Source organism: Zalophus californianus, chromosome 3 (genome assembly GCF_009762305.2).
Source record: "Zalophus californianus isolate mZalCal1 chromosome 3, mZalCal1.pri.v2, whole genome shotgun sequence".
NCBI lineage: Eukaryota > Metazoa > Chordata > Mammalia > Carnivora > Otariidae > Zalophus > Zalophus californianus.
In genome coordinates, this window is record NC_045597.1 from 64,597,643 (window position 1) to 64,616,921 (window position 19,279).

The window sequence follows — 19,279 nt, forward strand, 5'->3', positions numbered from 1 at the left end:
AATGCCTACTCCTTGAACTCCAAAGGAACTGTAATATCTCTGAATTGTGTTTGCTGTTCCCCTTCTTAGAAAACCTTAGAGGTCATCTAGCCCAAGCTTCCAATAAAAGTACCATCTTCTTGAACCCATCTAATAGGAACAGAGTCTGCTCAGATATTAAAGAGCTCCAGGTTAATATGTTGTTTTGTACTGAGCTCCTAACTAGTTCTTTATAAAAGTTTTCCCATAGCTTCTTTATTACCTTACATAATTATCCATAAAATATTTGAAGTTACCTATTTTGGTAGCTATTAATACATTTGGCTTTCCAGTAGAAGTGAGGAGAGAGCTATCAATTTATCACTAAAGGGAAATAAGATATAAACACTCTGGTTATTTAACAGGTATTTAAAATATGTTTCATTTTATAATACATACAAATTTGAAAACAACAGAATCACAAATTCATAGAATTGGAATGCCCTTTAGAGATCAGATGGAACAGGTTTGCACCTACTTTCAGAATTTCTCAGGAGCCTGAGTGATGGAAGACATTCCAGGCTTTGGATTGGAGTCTTGATCCCACAAGGTGATCCATTCCAGTTTTGGAACAACTCTGATTGCCAAAGCATTCTTTACATTGGGCAAGAAGATTTCTCTCTATAATTTTCATATCAAAGATCCAATTTGTGCTTTTGGGGGCAGACCAAAGCAAATCTGTGTCCTCTGGTACAAACAGTTTTTAATCTTTCATGGAAGCTATTGCGATGACTGATTTTAGTAAAATTTGATAATCCAGATAGGAAGAAGTAATGTCTGGCTATTCATACCATTGCGGTAGATGGTAAGATTTGTATGATTGTTGATTCTTTATGTAGGATTCTGCGTATAATCCAAACCTCTCTTCTTTTGAAATGAGGTAATGAACACTAGAACACTGTTGTCTAAGATTACAAAGCTGATTACCAGTTGAGCTGAGCCTAGCACCTCACTCACCTGATATAGTAAAATTCTTATCTCTGGTGAAAATTCACTTGAAATGCATTTGTTCAATTAATGATTGCAGTGCACACATCTTCTCATCTCTGGGAATTGGCAAAGTTTCAAATGAAACAAAACAAATAAGCCACACTGTGAAATCTCAGAAATAAGAAAACATTGTCTAAGAGCACTGCCTCAGGAGCTTGAGTTCTGGTTTCTTTATCAGCTGGTAGTGGAGCACTACACTGTCTCTTTTGGCCTTAGTTTTTCTTATGTAGGTTGTGGGTATGTGCTGGCTTCTGAGACTGTCCCCAGGCTCAGTAGGAAAAAGCACCATAGAATGAAGGGAGGAAACGGGTTCCAGTGTACCTATTCCTCATTGGGTAATATAAATTGTAAGTTTCCCACAAGCTCTAAAATCAGACCATCATGTCCTACTCAGGTCTGTTATATTCCTTTCTTCAATATGGAGGCAGTGATCATTATCATCTCCCCAGTTAAGTCCCTATGTTATCTGAGCTCTCAAGAGGGATTTCTTTCTGAAAGAACCCTCAAAGGAGAAGCTGGGATAGAAACACCAAATCCAGAATAAAGCAGGGTCTATAGCAGACTTTAAAATGCACACATAGTTAAGAGCCTGAAGTTAGAACAGACTCTTAACTATAGAGAACACACTGATTGTTACCAGAGAGGAGGTGGGTGGGGGATGGATGACATAGGTGATGGGGATTAAGGAGGGCACCTGACATGATGAGCAGTGGGTGATGAATGGAAGTGTTGAATCACTATATTATACACCTGAAACTAATATTACAGTATGTTAACTAACTGGAATTTACATAAAATCTTTTTGAAAGCGCACATTAAAATTAGTTCAACTGAAATCAGTCCTTACCTAGGGTTATTCATTTAAATCTAACTTAAAATTAAAAAAAAATTTTTAAATAATAATAAATAACCATTTCTAGTTTTTACTAAATGATGATAGATTATTAAAGTCTAATTCACCTTTATTTCTTCCCAAAGTTTTATTATGAGAATTTTCAAACATACCTATCAACAATATATCACAATTGATATTTTATTATATTTATTATATTTATGACATATTAGATATTTATTGTATTTCTTTATTTGTAATCTATCCCTATCTCCATTTGTCAGCATCAATCTCTCATCATTTTTGCTGCCTTCAAGTTGTAGCATTACTTTTTTTTTTTTTCAGGGCACAGAGATATAAAACATTGACACACACAATCGTGTACTACCACCACAATCAAGATACTAGACAAGGCCTGGCAAACTATCGCCCAGCAGGAAAATATGACCCTTGGGCAGTTTTTTTTTTTTTTTTTAAGATTTATGTTATTTATTTGAAAGAGAGAGAGCATGCGCACAAAAGCAAGGGGAGGAGCAGAGGGAGAGAAATCCCAAGCAGACTCCCCGCTGAGCCCCAGCCCCATGCAGGCTGGATCCCAAGACTCTGACTGAGATCCTGACCTGAACCGAAATCAAGAGTTGGATGCCTAACCAACAGACTGTGCCACCCAGGCGCCACTTGACAGTTTTTATAAATAGTTTTATTGTAACACGGCCACACCCATTCATTTACTGCAAAGGCTAACTTATTTACTCTCTGGCCCTCTGCAAAATAAACATGGTTGTTGTATATTTTTATAGATGTCCCTTATCAAATCAAGAAATTACCCCTCTATTCATACTTTGCCAAAGTTTTCATTATGCATGGATGTTGAATTTTGTCAAATGCATTTACGGCATCTATTGAGATCTCTTTTCCCCAGTAGACTATGGATAGCATAAATCACATTGATTGGTTCTTAAATGTTGAAACCGTCTTGCATTCCTGGGAAAAACCGTTATTATCAATTTTATATATTGCTCTATTTAATTTACTAATTAATATTTGTTGAGGATTTTTGTGCATATTCATAAAAGTTATTAGTGTGTAGTTTTCTTTGATTGTATTATTTTTGTCAAACTTTTTTTATCAGAACAACACTTGCTTGCCTCTTGGATGTTTTTTCCTTTTGTATTAAGTGTTCGCTGCTTGTGTTTTTAGCACTAGTATTATTTCTTCCTTAAATGTTTGGTAGAATTCACCATAAAGCAACTGGACCTGAATTTTTCTTTGGTGGAAGGTTTTTAACTATGAATTCATAATACTTTAATAAGTATAGGACAATTCAGGTTACTCTTTGTACTCTTGAGTTGAGATTAGAAGTTAGTGTCTTTCAGGGAAAATGTTCAATTCATTTAAGTTGTGAAATTTATGGGTATCAAGTTGTTCATTTTATTCACTTGTTTTCCTTATAATGTCCTAAGATCTGTATTGACGCCCCTTCTTCCTTTTCTGATATTGATCATTTGTATCTTCCCTCTTTTTTTCTTGACCATTCTGGCTAGAGTTTTATCCATTGTACTGATCATTTCAGAGAACTAGATTCGGTTTTTGTGGATTTTTCTCAAGGTTTATGTTTTAAAATTTATTGCCTTCTGCTCTTATCTCTTTTACTTTCTTCTGCTTGTTTTGGGCTTAACTTGTTTGCTTTGCTTTTCATAGTGTCATAGTTGAAGCTAAGATCACTGAGACTTTTATTCTTTTCTAATAAAGTCTTAATTTAAACCTATAGATTCCACTCTAAGTGCTATGTTAGCTGCATCACAGATTTTATTTTTTTGGATCTATTTTCAGTTTCAGTTTCAAAATATTTTCTAATTATTCTGCAAATTCCTCTTTGACCAAGGGTTATTAGAAGTATGTTGTTCAATTGCAAAATATTTGTGGATTTTCCAAATACCTTTTGTTACTGATTTTTCGTTTATTATGTTGTCATAGAACACATTTTGTATGATTTCCATTTGCATAAATATGTTCAGGTTTGTTTTATAGCCCATGATATAGTCTCTCCTGGCGAATACTACATAAGCACGCACTTGAAAAAAGTGTATTCTGCCATTGTCAGGTTGTTGATGGTGTTGTTCAGAATTTCTATAGTCCTACCAAACTTCTGCCTACAGGTTCTACAGAGAGGAATACTATGGTCTCCATCTAACTATATTTATACCTTTCTGTCTTTTTTGTTTCGATTTTAATTATGGCATGTTGCCTTCTAAGGTTATGTTGTTAGCTGCCTTCATATTTAGGATTGTTCTGTCTTCTCAGTGAGTTGGCCTTTTCAACCTTACGTTAGTAGTATCCCTTTACCTACCTGGTAACATTCTTTCTTTTGAAATATATCTAGTTATATTAATATAGCCAATAAACCTTCCTTTTCTTTAGCTTTCCTTTGATTAGTATTTCATAGTGTCTTTATTATTCTTTCATTTTTAACCTGTTGATGAATTGTAATATAGTTGTGTTTTGCATTTTTATATACGACCATCTCTGTCTTTAAATTGGTGTGTTTAGACTATACATTTTTTAAGACCATACATTTTATTCAATGGAATTATTAATATCGATGGATTTGAAATCTACCCCATTACTATTGTTTTTCCTATTGACTCTATCTGTTCTTTGTTGCACTTTCCCTTTTTTCTGCCTGTTGTCAAATTATTCATAATCTCACGTTTATTTATATTTCTGGCTCTTTATACATTTAAATGTGTATATATATGTGTGTGTGTATATGTGTGTATATATTTGTGTGTGTGTGTGTGTGTGTATATATATATATATATATATATATATATTTTTTTTTTTTTTTTAAGTAGGCTCCATGTCCAGCATGGAGCCCAACATGGGGCTTGAACTCACGACGCTGAGATCAAAACCTGAGCTGAGATCAAGAGTCAGATGCTCAATCAAGTGAGCCACCCAGGCACCCCTACATTTAAAAATATTTTAAGAGAATGTCCTAGGGTTTACAATATAAACTTTTAATTTGTCACAGTCTAACTTCACATAATATTTATTTTGTTGACATGTAGTGTAAGAACTTTATGATAGTATGTTTCTAATTCCTTTCTCTCATCTTCTGTGCTAATGTTGTCATTTTACTTTTCTATATGTTATATATGTTATAAACCACAATTCTTTGCTACTGTTTTTGCTTTAGGCAGTCAATTATCTGTTAGAGCAATAAAAAAATATCTTTTACATTTATTTTCTTTTTAACCATTCCTGGATATAAGTTTTCATTTCTTTTTACAAACCTAATTTTTTTCAGTATCATATGCCTTCAGCCTAAAATATATCCCTTCAGCAATTCTTGTAGCATGGGTCTCATGGCAATAAGCTGAGTGTTTGATTGTCTGAAAAAATGTCTTTCAATCACCCTCATTTATTAGAGTTATTTGTGCCATGTATAGAGTTCTGGGTAAACTTTTATTTTTTCTTTTCTTTCAGCACTGTAATAATGGCATCTGGCTTACATAGTTTCAGACAACAAGTTTGATGTCAGTCTTTGATTTCTTCCTTTGAATGCCATGCCATTCCACCCCACCCCCACTCCTGATGCCATCAATATTTTTTCTTTATCTTTTTAAAACATTTTGAATATGATGTATCAGAGTGTGCCTGCATGTGTGTATTTGGAGACGGTACATCTGCCTGTGCAGAAGGCCAGACAGAAGTACATGTAGCATTGACATCGGAAAATGGACATGCCATTTTCTTGTGCGAGAACATCAAGCAGGAATTTGAGGCAATGTAGTCGGGAGCTGAGCCGGGTTTGAGTTTTGTTGCTACAGTCATCTTCAGAGCACCATATACTCTGCTTCGGGTGGTGTTAGGGACTGCATGTCTGTGTCCCCTCCAAATTCACATATTGAAATCCTAACCCCCAAGGTGATGGCATTTGGAGGTGCGGACTTTGAGAGGCATTTTAGGTCATGAGGGTGGAGCCCTCATGAATGAGATAAATGCCCTTATACAAAGAGGCCAGAGAGCTAGGTTGCTCTATTTCTGCCATGTGAGGAGAGAAAGAGAAGTCAGCTATGAGAAATAAAGTTTTGTGGTTTTAAGACACCCACTCTGTGATACTTTGCTAGAGTGGCCTCAATTGACTAAGACAAGTAGGAAAGAGGGTTATTCTCAGAATTCCTGCTCCACCCACACCTTTTGGCCTCCTCTGTGCATTTGTGCCTCAGAGGGGTTCTCTCTCCATGTTCTTGCCACTCCTCCAGTGGTCGTCAGCTTCTGCTCGTTACTTTGTTTGTTGGCCTGGTGATGTAAGACAGGCAGATCCTCTGTTGTCCTGGTCTAGGGTCAGACTTCTGTAGGATGATGCCTGGGCATTAGGGATGGAGGTTCTCAATGCTCTATACCTTACTACTTATAGCAGTGACACTTTGCAGGTCATGTGCAGAAGAGACTTTCCTGACCTCCCGCCTGTGGTAGGAAACCTTGAATGACACTGGTGTAAACCCTCGGCCCAGGACTCTTTCCTGCTTCTCCCATAGGGCTCATGTGTTGTGCTCCCTAAGGAAGAGGGGTACTCTATGCAAAAGAGCACGCAAGGAGCTGGAGACTCCCCTTGTATCTGTGTCCCAGGGGTTCTACCTTCTTGTGCTAGCTCAGACTCAACCTTTAGAAGTTTATTTAAAAGTCTTTCTGAAATCATCTTACTCTCTTGCATGATGCATTTGTCTCTTACGCCTGCACTCTGCCACGGGTGAGCTAATGTTCACCCTGAGGCTCTCTTTGGAGGAACCTGCTTTCCTTAGAAGTGTAGGCTCTTTGGTTTCCCATCTCTTTGATAGGTCCATGAAAGGTTATGATTTTATAGTTAATCTGATTTTTTCTGGCTTTTAGTGCAAGACAGCTGTGAAACACTGTGCTACACATTTGACATTCCAGACTATTATTAATAGAGTTGTCTTATTTGCTTATATTAATGTAGTTATGAAATCATATTTATCACTTTACTATTTCCTGATTCTACACCCTTTGATATCTCTCTCTTTCATCATTGGGCCTGAAAATTAGATTTATAAAGTTTTAATAAGATTATGGAAATAGAATGATACATAGTGATATTTTATAAGTACTTCCTAGAATTTGAAAATTAAAACATTTCCTATTAAAAATATGACCATTATAAAAGAAAGGGATTTTTATTTTCTCTGGATATAGTTTCAAAGCTATTGCTAGATATAAGGTCTTCTTATGAAACATCATGCATGTTATAACCGTTTTGTGTCCAGAACTGAAATCAGATCCCTGAAGTTGCTAACTGCTTACAAAAGCAAAACAAAGTACCTGCTTGATGGAATTAAGACAGTTATGTTCACCAGATACACTGTTTTTTCATGAATCTTTGAGTCATTTCAACTCTGGAGGAAATATGTCTTTAAGTACTTGTTTATAAGTAAGTGTTACCATATTTTCCATGAGAAAAATATATAGTGCAGAGAAATTACAGTTGATTCAAAAACTGCACCTTCTTATGAATGTATCAAATGAATAAAAGAAAGGGAAACTGCCCTAAGAACATTCTCTACAATTAGCTCAGTGTCCTGTAAGTTTTAAAGTGTGGCTGAGACTGAATATTACTGTCTTTAAAAAGAGATCTTTCATGTAGTGAAACAATAAAGTCTCTTGCAGCTCTGAGATTCTATAATTTTTAAGTTGCATATCTCTATTTTTAGTAATTTGATTGAAAATCACATTTAACGATGAATCTTTCTGTAATTTCAGGTTTTATATGGGGAGAAATTAAACAAATGTGGGATGGTGGACTTCAAGATTACATCCATGATTGGTGGAATCTAATGGATTTTGTGATGAATTCCTTATATTTGGCAACAATCTCTTTGAAAATTGTTGCATTTGTAAAGGTAACTATTGTTTATATTGTTGGTAAAGCATAAGTTCTGATAAATACTGATACACCTTTGATTGCTATTAATTTTACTAATAATGTTACCTAGAGCATTATGTATATGTGCTGTTCACCTCCTCATGACTTTGTTGATGATGGGTATAAAATACATAGATAATACCCAATTTATGGTCATAAAAAAATTTCACAATTTGAAGTTGTCACCCAATTTAGTTGCATCTAAATTGAATGATGCCTCAAAATTACTCACAGTAGTTACTCTCATTTCTAATCCTTTCCATTTCTAATGAAATTCTACCTTAAACACTGTTTAAGTTTTGGCAACCAAAATCTATTTTTAATAGTTATAACTAACCGATAACATTACATAGATCAAAATATTATTCTTTCAAAGCATTGAATTATTTCAGCTCAAACTTATATAGTTTGATATAATTAGAGCAGAACATAATTTCTTTCTCCTCATCCCATTCAATATGACAGTGCCTGAAATCCCATACACCCATCACTCCCCCAGATTTTGTACAATATCAGTCTTTTCCAAACCACAGAATTTATGTAAAACATTTTTGCTCTGCAATGACAATCTGGATTATTTTGTACTTTGGGGGATATTTTTCAAACCAAAGTATTATCTCCTTCTTGCCTTTCTTTTTCCCTCTTTCCTTTCCTCTCCTTTTTTAAAAAATTTATTTCAAAATGATTACTGTATTAGTAAAAAATAAAGAGTGTCTAATTAGGCTTTACATGAATGATTCATGCAATTTAGCGATCTGATCTAGAAAATACTACCATGTAGGTGAACTCATGTCCATTTCATCTACTTCTTAAAATAGCAGCCTGAGTATCTTAGTGCAGTATTCAGTTCTGTCAGGGTCAAAAATGCCCAAAGTTGGAAAAGCCATAGTTTCTAGAATTTGTTCAATTAAAATGTTGCCAGCACTCACTAAGACATTAGGAAAGAACATTGCCTGCCAATTTCACGTAAAGCAAGCTATATTTTAAGAATAAAATGATAATTGGGTAATTTTTCCTACCTGCATTGAGGTTAATGCCCTTGACGACCTTAAGAGAGTGGAAGGTACTGTCTTAACCAAGGAGGTTATGCATCTATGTAGGAGATGGGCAGTCTCTTGTTAAGTGCGTATCTGTCCAATTCCTATTTTCTTTGTAATGACCCTTAAGTATATCTATAAAGTTGTTTTATCCATCTCTCTACGAAAAAGTAATATATCTGCTTTTTTGTGGCCCCATACGAATATAAAATTCTGGTGTTATAAGACTGTAGCAGTTCTCAAACTTTCAGGTGCACAAGAAGCACCTGGAAGGCGATTCCCTTTCTCCATCCCCAGAAATTCTAAAGTAGGAATATTAGGGAGGATCCTAAATTTGCCTTTGTACCAAATTCATCAGACGATGCTGATGTAGTTGATCTAAGGAAGACACATTGAATGATGCTGGACTGTATAATTCTGTTCAACAGCTAAGAAAAGTATGAGATTGATATCAAAAAGAACTTCTCATATTTTACATGCAATATTTATATTAAGATACAGAATATTTTTATATATTACATTTATATGGTGTTTACATATAGTACATATACATTTTAATATATGAACATTTAATATACATTTAGTATACATTTAATATAAGAACTCTGGTATATGGTGGGTACAATTACATAAATTAATGAATACCTGTGAATTTTTGTGTCTCAGTTTTAGGTACAGGATTTGAATTTTCTTAAAAAGTTGTAAGTTCTTCATGTGCAACATCTATTTTAATATTAAAATGTAAACATTCTCCCTTATACTACAACAAGGAAAAAATTATGGTTAAAATTCAACTCACCCACCCCAAGTGATGAAGAAGGAGTGAAGGGGTAAAGAGGAGATGGAAAGGCAGAGGAATTACCTCAGATGACAATGATGTAAATAACATGGAATCTCAAGAAATACAGTTTGTTCATGCACTGTGGTCATAGGATTTCAGCTATGACTGTAAATGTAAAGTGTGGAATGTCCTTTCTGAGTGATTAGTTTGTGTGACTAAAACTTGAGTTGCAGCGGGGGAGTTTGGTGGGTAGTGTTTTCTGGGCTCACTTCTTTCCTCCATCACTTACTAGTTATCTGAAATTGACCTGTTTCTCTGCCTCTCTGTGCCGCATCTATAAAATAAGGAGACTAATAATTTTTACCTTGTGCTGTTGGTATGAGCAGTAAATAAGCTGACATAATTAAAATGCCTGTTATAGAATAAACATGCATTATTAATTTTTCTTCTTTCTCTTTTACTCCTATGTCCTCCTCCTTCATATACTATGAGCTCATTGGACTTGCCTTTTTAAATATCTTTATTATGTCCCTTCATTTACTTTATGTTAGTTGAAAAAAGTTTGAGCTCTGGATTCACACTTGCCTTTACCATGTGAAACCTGTATGATTTGGGGCAAGTTATTTAATGTCGTTCCCAATGTTATTACCCATTGAATGATGATAATAATCAAAAGAACACTTACTCTGGGAGCCTGTAATGCCAACTTGTTGACTCACCCTTCCTTAACTTCTTTTTTATTTATCATTCAATTTTTCATGCTAATTTTTAGTTAATTTATAAGTTACTATTTCTGGAAAAGAGGCCATATTTGTCTACAAAAATAGACTCTGCTATAAATAAGGCAAACAACCATTATGTGAATCAATCAGTAAGAATTTCTGGGAGCACACTAACAAACCAGGATTTCATCTGTTTTCTGAGAGTGCAAAGATGCCTGGGACAAATCCGCTGCCTTCAAGCAGTTCACAGTCAGGTGGAGGAAAGCGACATGCGTATCAGTTTTAGAACCTTCCCATACAATAAACTCTACAACAGGGACTGTGGTAGCATCAAAGAAGGAACTAAACTCTACTGGAGGTGTCCTGGAAGACAGAGCCAGTGGGCACCTATTGGGTTCATGAAAGTGCATGAGAATTCCAGAGAGAAAAGACACAATGTGCAAAAAAGTCTGAGTGTATAAAGGAGGCCAATATCTAAGAGAAATGATCCAGTAAATTGGGATGAGGGGAGGATAAGAAGGACTTTTCACATTCTGCTATAGAATGTGGGATTTGCTCTATTAATAAAGAGGGGCATTAATGAGATGTAAGCAGAGAATGAGTCAAATGATAATGAATGCCTGAAGTAGAGCAATGAACATAGGGGAAGCTGTTGGAGGGCTGGATTTGAAAACAAAAATTAAGAGGGAAGAGCCACAAGATTGATGACTTATTAATTATGAAACATGAGGTAGATGGAATCCCCTGATGCTGCTTCCTGGTAAATAGTTTGCCTATTCTGGGGCAGGCAAAATTACCAGGGAGTTATAATTCAGATCTCTGTAGGATTGTACAGGTTCTACGTCCAGTGCGAAGGTGCATAAATGGAAGCAAAACTCCAGCCCTAGGTCTTTTCAGCCAAGCCATGGACCCAGACCAAAAAAACCTGTCATTCCTCAAAAGGAAAACCTTTCAGAAACTGATTTATCCAAGGGGAGAAACTTTTAGAATAGGTTTGGCAGAAGGGCCACCCTTGCTTAATTGATTTATCCTTTTGTAATTCATTCACCTAGAGGTGATTTTTTTTTTAAAGATTTTATTTATTTATTTGACAGAGAGAGAGACAGCGAGAGAGGGAACACAAGCAGGGGGAGTGGGAGAGGGAGAAGCAGGCTTCCCGCGGAGCAGGGAGCCCAATGTGGGGCTCGGTCCCAGGACCCTGGGATCATGACCTGAGCTGAAGGCAGACACTTAACAACTGAGCCACCCAGGCTCCCCACCTAGAGATGATTTTAAACACACACACACACACACACACACACACACACACACACACACACACACCCCAAAGGGTCCTTCTAACTAAGGCCATGGTTTGAGCTCTGATCTGTACTTGATCTGAGTACCACTTATACCACTTTCTACTTGTGTGATTTGGGACAAGTTACTTAATCTATACCTCAATTTTCTCATGTGTAAAATGACACTAATAATCAAATCCTATAGAATGTTTGCAAAGATTACATTAACAAACACATTTAATGTCATAAGTAGAGCTTAATATAAACACTCGGTATTGTTTTTAATTTTTATGTACCACACAATAGCATTATATTGTACAGCCAAAGACAGTACAAAAGTATATGTGACTTCACTATTCTCCTCCTTACATGAAAGGTTTTGTGGTAGTTCTTTAAATACCTTGATTCATGGACATTTCACAGCTCGTGAATTGTAAGCTTTTTTTTTTTTTTATTTGCTTTTAATCCTTGAAACAGTTTGTTGACCATTTCCTCTTCTCACTATGTATGAAATAATAGTTAATCCAGAGCTTGTTGATGCCTGGCCACACTTATAAAATGTTACTTTATCTTCATTAGGACTGGTTTTCTCCTAAATATTACCCTGTCCTTTTCTATATGTACAACTTGTCTCGTATTTATCTTTAGTCATTTGGCAGTAATGATTAAATTCTTATGCCTATTCCACTGTGTGATATAAATAATATTTTCAAAAATTAAAATCATTATGGATAAGAACATTTATTTTAACAGTCATGATGGAATTGTTCATAGTACCTTTCTTCTAAATATTTCTGAGTAAGTACCTCATTGAACTCTCCTATGCTTGTCAGCTAGACAAAAGGCAAATATTGTTTCCATTTCGCAAATGTTGTAACTGCAATGTACTCTCCAAATTAGGGAATTTTCTAAATATTCTTTAATTTTATAGCACAGAGCTCTGTAGACATTTAAATCCTAAATGTTTAATTTAGTATTATCTATCACAGGAGAAAATCCTATGCCTTCTTATTGTCTTTCACTACTTCATTATCTAACCAATTTGTAGAAGGGGAAAGGTTTTCACCGTATAAATCAAACATTAAAACCAGTATACATTTTCTGTTTACTCTCATATGGCAAATATTTTCATTTTGTGTCAATTTAATTTTTTATTCATGTTTATGGATCGCTTGAGTTTTCTAAGTATGCATCAGAGACTATAGAGGATATAAATAAACCAGTGTCATGATTCAGTTCATCTTCCTCTCTTAACACTTCTGCTAAGATATTCCTGACCTGGCTCCAGCTTCCTCTTAGAGTCATCACTATCCCCAAACTCTCCATATTCCAGCTATGTTACGATACTCACATTTCTACAAATGATTCATCTTTTCCAACAACCATGCTTTTGAATATGTCTATGATTCTTCACCCTACAAAGCTTTTTGACTTTCTATCATCTCTAAAACACTCTATTAGATGCCCAGTTCCTAAAATGCATTAGACAGAGTTCCCTCCATGGGAAACTGACAGGTAATCCAAGGTTGAATATTCTCTTATAGAGGTGTGCAATGAGTGAGTCTCTTTAAAAAAAAATCTGAGTAAAAAGGCAGGCTTAGAGCAAAACCGTACTGTAGTATATTTTACTGAAAGGCAAATACTTGAAAGAAAGAGGAAGGCAGGAATTGATGGCCCTAGGAAGGCTTCAATGTATACAGTAGCTCGTGATCTTTCTCCTTCCTTTTTTAAAAAATTAATTATTTTAATTCAAGTATAATAACATACTTGGTGTTTCTCTTTCAAGGATTATTCTATAACATAGAACTACCAGCTCCGGTCAGCAGGACCCTAGTGTCCACTCCTCTGTGGTCAAAGAGTACCTGTCAAGGGAACGATGAGCATTTTTTATTTAATGGCTGTTTTTTCACTATATAATAAGCTCATATGCATAAACTGTATTTTATTTGCTCACCACTGTGAACCAGGAAGATGATGTCTAACACAGAGTAGGCACTCAGCATATATTTAATGAATAATTAACAGCTGAAGAATCAAAATAATTAGAACTTAAATCCATTCTAGACAAAGAGACTGATATTCATAGAAAGGAATTTTGGTGAGAATATGAAGTAATTTGGGGAATGACCAGTACTAAAGGTTTGAGCCAGAACATTAAGTACCAAACTGAGTATAAATGGCAGGTCAATCTCAAAAAGAAGTCAGGACCCAGATTCCAGAGGCTTCATGTGACATGTTGGAAACCTGGAATTTCATCTCAAGAACATCACAGAATTCTTGGAGAACATGAAACAAGATCTGAGGTCATCTGGCCTTTTTAAAAGATGATTCTGGAGGAAACAGATGATTATAGAAATAAGGTCCACGGCAGGTGGAGCATTAGGAAGCTAGTATAATAATTTCTGAGGGAAATAGGGGAACATTTTTTTAAGGTTTTATTTATTTATTTTAAGAAAGAGAGAGAGAGCACAAGCAGGGGGAGCAGCAGGCAGAGGGAAGCAGGCTCCTCGCTGAGCAAGGAGCCTGACATGGGGCTCGATCCCAAGACCCCAGGATCCTGACCTGAGCCGAAGGCAGACACTTAACTGACTGAGCCACCCAGGCATCTCCAGAGGATCTTTTCTAACCAGTGAGGATACCAATGAGGACTCTCAACCTCAAATTCTGCTTTGGGTGATTTGCTGCCACTCGCTAAGATCAGGGAGCATAAACGGAGAGAGAGTTTGAGGAGGAACAGATCGTGAGTTCCAATTCTGGCCTGTGGGGTGAGATGCTTGGGAGATATCTGTGTGGACACGTCAGCGAGGCAGTAGAATAGAAAATAAGACTGTAAAGGGAGACGTCCAGGCTGGAGTTGGAGGACTGGGCATCATCAGCCCATAACAGACAGCTGAGATCATTGAAAATCTGCAGGGGGAGTAGACAGAAGGAGAAAAGGCTTGTGAAGCAAAGTCAGTATTTAAGGAGCAAGTGAGAAAGAGTGACCGGCAAGGGATCCTGAGAAGTGGCATCACGAATGGCGGGAGGCAGACATGAAGAGATTAAAAAATGAACATAGATTTTGTGAAGAAGATTGAGAAAACAGAGCCAACGAGAAATTGTAAATTCCAGTTAAGCTTTTAATACCTAATAACAGAGTTTGGAAAATACATTTAAAACTGAAGAATTACAGTTTTTCTCTCCAAGTTCAAAGAACGCTGTAGTTTGTAAGAATTTTAAAATTGCTCTGTAAAACCCATGCCTATGTTTAAAAACCAAAATGAAATGTATATGTGAAGGACAGGAGAAAAATTTAAAAGCAAACCTTCAAAGAATGACATCAAGGGATAATTACTAAATGTTTATATCTCTATTGAATCCTGACAGAAGATGAGATTTCTGGATCAGAGAACAGACAAATTATTGACTTACATAACAATCTTCACATTGGTCCCCAATCCCTCCAGTTCCCCACAGGGCAACAGATGAGAGCCAGATGTACCCTTTGCATACAGGAGCTTGTACCACAGGAGGGGAACTGGGAAAATCGGAATCTCGGAGCTGGTAGTGTGCAGCTGGGCCAGCTGCCCGTCCTCCCCCCCAGAGAAAGAGAAAGACCTTAACTTTCTAAAGTAAACAAACTCTCTCAGGGGAGGCAAAGGTCTCTAGTTTTATTATCCTTAGAATCTAAGCAGATGTCTCCAGGGGAGATGTTTCCAAATCTCTCAGAAAGTCTCTATAAGTCTCAGGCGTATTTGCCATCCAGACATCTTTTAACAGCCATGCAATGTTTTGCTCAGGAAGCCCTGACCACGCATGAATGTGAACATATTCACATCGTTTCCCAACAATTACCAGAAGTGCTAGACTTTGAAGCAGACTTGGGTAACTAGATCGGGGCAGAATCTAGCATCTCGTGATCTGTAAAATGGAAAACCTTCCTCTTGATTTTGCAAGTCCTAGCTGAGTCAGTTTGCGAAGAAGGGAATCTAAAGTACCATGTCACCCTGTGATGATGGATTCTATATCCCACTGCCCCCAACTGCCTGCAAGACCTAGAACACGGATCAGCATGTCCAGGAGATTGGATAATATCAAATGACCCTTAAAGCTTGAACAGCATGTAATCTCTGTTCATTTCTGGCCCCATCAGCCCCAGATGGAATTTATCACTTTCTCTTCTCCATTCCCGCAGCACTTTTCAAGCATTTTTATGATTGTGTGTCCCTCCCATCCTCAGTGGACAATAAGAAATGGAAGAAAATGTTTCTTGGGTACCATTGCATGCACCATTGTGTTAAATGTTAGGAGGAATTCCAACAGTCACATCCTTAAGAATGCTTACTGTGTCATATTTTGTACATTTTGAGATATAGTCCTAAGCCATATTTGCTTAGTGGAGAGAGAAAGAAATATAGAATTAGCCATCAATGGGGGGCAGAGGGGATGTTCTCTACCTAAACATGTCTTTCTAGAGAAGTGAATAAAAAGTGAAGGTGATCTTAGTCTTTGAGGGAAAAGGTGCATTTTATATGGGGTGACCAAGAGAAGAGAATTAGATAGTGGTTGATACCACAAACCCTCACTTTGATACTTGTTATAATGAATAAAAAATAATGTTTTTAAATGTTTATGCATCTTCAATGATTAGCTATTTGATGGTGAATTTAGCAATGTTCAAGAACAGTTATCAACATTTAAAAATAGAAAATAATTTCCCTCTACCTCAAACTTGATTGTTTTAAATTGTCACTCAAGCAAGAGTCTGAGTGTTAAACAAAATCAGATGCTTGTGATCTATTTTCTCCCCAGAGAGATTAAAAAAATACTATCTATTAGTTTCAAGAGAATTAATTAACATTTGTAAAGGTCTTTGGTATAAAATGCAATATAAAAAGAACGGAAATATTCTGATATTCTTTTCTTTTTAAAGATTTTATTTATTTATTTGAGAGAGAAAGAATGAGACAGAGAGAGAGCAGGAGAGGGGGGAGGGTCAGAGGGAGAAACAGACTCGATGAGGGATTCGATCCCAGGACTCCAGGATCATGACCTGAGCTGAAGGCAGTCGCTTAATCAACTGAGCCACCCAGGCACCCAATATTCTGATATTCTGATGGGACTTATACAGAAGAAGAACTGTTTTTTCTAACATGATTATTAGGAAAAAGATTCAGTTGTCTAGACATATTTTTTAGGGATGTGTATGAAGAAGGCAATTCAATTTATTGTTTGGTTCCTACACAGGTTTAATTATAGATTTTTGTAACACAGTATTTCAAAGAGCATATTCGATCCTTTTTTAAAAAAAGGATATAAATTTACCTCAGTAATACAAAGGATAAATTTCATTTTGCCCTTTATATAGCTCAGCGTCACGATAACTCAAAGCTGGCATTTTAATTAACTTAGTCTTACTTTTTACTTATTTATTTTTTAAAAGATTTTATTTATTTATTTGACAGAGAGAGACACAGCGAGAGAGGGAACACAAGCAGGGGGAGTGGCAGAGGGAGAAGCAGGCTTCCCGCGGAGCAGGGAGCCTGTCGTGGGGCTCGATCCCAGGACCCTGGGATCCTGACCTGAGTCGAAGGCAGACGCTTAACTGACTGAGCCACCCAGGCGCCCCTAGTCTTACTTTTTAAATAATTGCGCATCAAAGCTTAATAAAATAACAAATATTTCTCTCAAATCACATATTTTGTCTAATTAAGGAATGTTCAAATAAATATCATATGTTTTACATATTAAATATAAAAAAATTAACAACTCATTGACTTCCAAGATGATTTCCAAGTTGGGTTTTATCTGCATTTAGGATATAACAGATATGAAGCACCGACAGTCATGCCCATATTGGTCATTACTATTCCAGGGCAATGGACCAGTACTTTCCACTCATTTAATATGTAATTTTTATCCCACATGCATTCATCTAGACTAGGCAAATGTGTCAAATACAGTAAGTAAAACCATTGATAATTTTGTTCAAAATTTAGTAGTTTTCCTTTATAACGTAGCTTTCTTTGTTATCATGTTGCTGTCTTTTCCCCATATAAAATCAGCTTTTCTTCTATGTAACATTTTCTTTTTTTTTTTACAGTTCAATCAGAAAGGTCAAGGTCAGATGTAATTCACATATTAACAAGTACTACAAATGACAAGGACAGACCAGGAAGGCCACTTTGATGAAAGCTTATAAATTATAAAAGGCTTTAATAAACTCTTATTTTTGTATAGATGAACATTGCTGCCACCATCATGAAGGACAACAGGCCACTGTGCTGGATCTACCTGCAAAAGCATTCTGACCTGAACTTGACATAGTCATATGTACGCGTTTGTTTTATTCTCTCTGTGTTTCTCTTTTTTCTCCAGTATAGTGCACTTAATCCACGAGAATCTTGGGACATGTGGCATCCCACTCTGGTGGCTGAAGCTTTATTTGCCATCGCAAACATCTTCAGTTCCTTGCGCCTGATCTCGCTGTTTACTGCCAATTCTCACCTGGGGCCTCTGCAAATATCTCTGGGAAGAATGCTCCTGGACATTTTGAAGTTTCTATTCATATACTGCCTTGTGTTGCTAGCATTTGCAAATGGCCTAAATCAATTGTATTTCTATTATGAAGAAACAAAAGGGTTAAGTTGTAAAGGCATACGATGTGAAAAGCAGAATAATGCATTTTCAACGTAAGTCGAACAGACGTTTTTATTGGTAACGTCGTGCAGAATTCAGAGGGTATTACATTATGAATTTGAACCGTGACAAGTGGTTGCAAAGGAAATTGTGCTTCATGCAGAAAACAGAATTAACGTGGCTTTGAACGAATGGATCCTTCTGACATTAAAATATATATATATATCTCCAGTGCATTTATTTTAAGTCTTAGTGAAATGGTTTTTTAAATGACCTCATATAAAGGAAAGCTATATACTTGGTTTTAAATTGTGAAGTAAAGGGGAAACCTCTGATAGAATATACGTAAAGCCAATTGTGTGAGAAAATCCAAGTACTTCTCGGGCTTTCTGTGTTTTTCAGATAGGAAAGTCCCTTTACCTGTTCTTTCACTCTCTAATTTTCTGCACAAAAAACATCTAAGCATGGAGAAATTATCCAAAATAGGAACCCCAGGCTAACCTAGGCCACTATAATTATGCACACAAAACTCCCTGTGCCCTTATACCTGATGAGCAATAGGCCTCGCTCAGTGCCAAACTCCAGTCATTCTCAGACAGGTTTGCTGACAGCATGGGTTCCTGGGCCCGTGACTGATGCTCACACAGTCTGCACACCTGTGTCGGTTTCCTTCCCACTGTGATCACCAGACAACTGTGATAAACAGTTAATTAGCAGAAGAAGTTGGGTCATGTCCCTCTACACAATACCTGCCAGTGCATACGTGGTCATTTTGTAGGTGACTAAAAATCAGACCCTGTTCATTGGCCGTTGTAGAATTTTATGTTGAATAAGAAAGTGCAATAATTTCTCAAGTAGGAAAAAAATCAATACCTTCATATAAACTAAGTCACTTATGGCTACAGTATTTGTGTTGATTCACTTCTGTATCTGTTTTATCTTTGATCCCAATACTTAAAAGTCCATTTTAATTAACCCACATCTGCTTCTTTGCACATAAAATTTTAATCTCAGCCTTAGCTGCCTCAGATCCGTTCAGAAATAGATTTGATACAAA

The 19,279-nt window shown here is 36.4% G+C and overlaps 1 protein-coding gene across 9 annotated transcripts in view; it reads left to right on the forward strand.

Moving 5' to 3' along the window:
• Window positions 1-19,279, forward strand: part of TRPC4 (transient receptor potential cation channel subfamily C member 4) — a 199,976-nt gene that overhangs the window by 151,933 nt on the left and 28,764 nt on the right. For all 9 annotated transcript variants that reach the window (XM_027589174.2, XM_027589170.2, XM_027589178.2 and 6 more), the window contains 2 exons: window positions 7,622-7,761; window positions 17,962-18,275. In XM_027589174.2, the coding sequence (XP_027444975.1) occupies window positions 7,622-7,761; window positions 17,962-18,275 (454 nt within the window). The remainder of the gene's footprint in view (window positions 1-7,621; window positions 7,762-17,961; window positions 18,276-19,279) is intronic.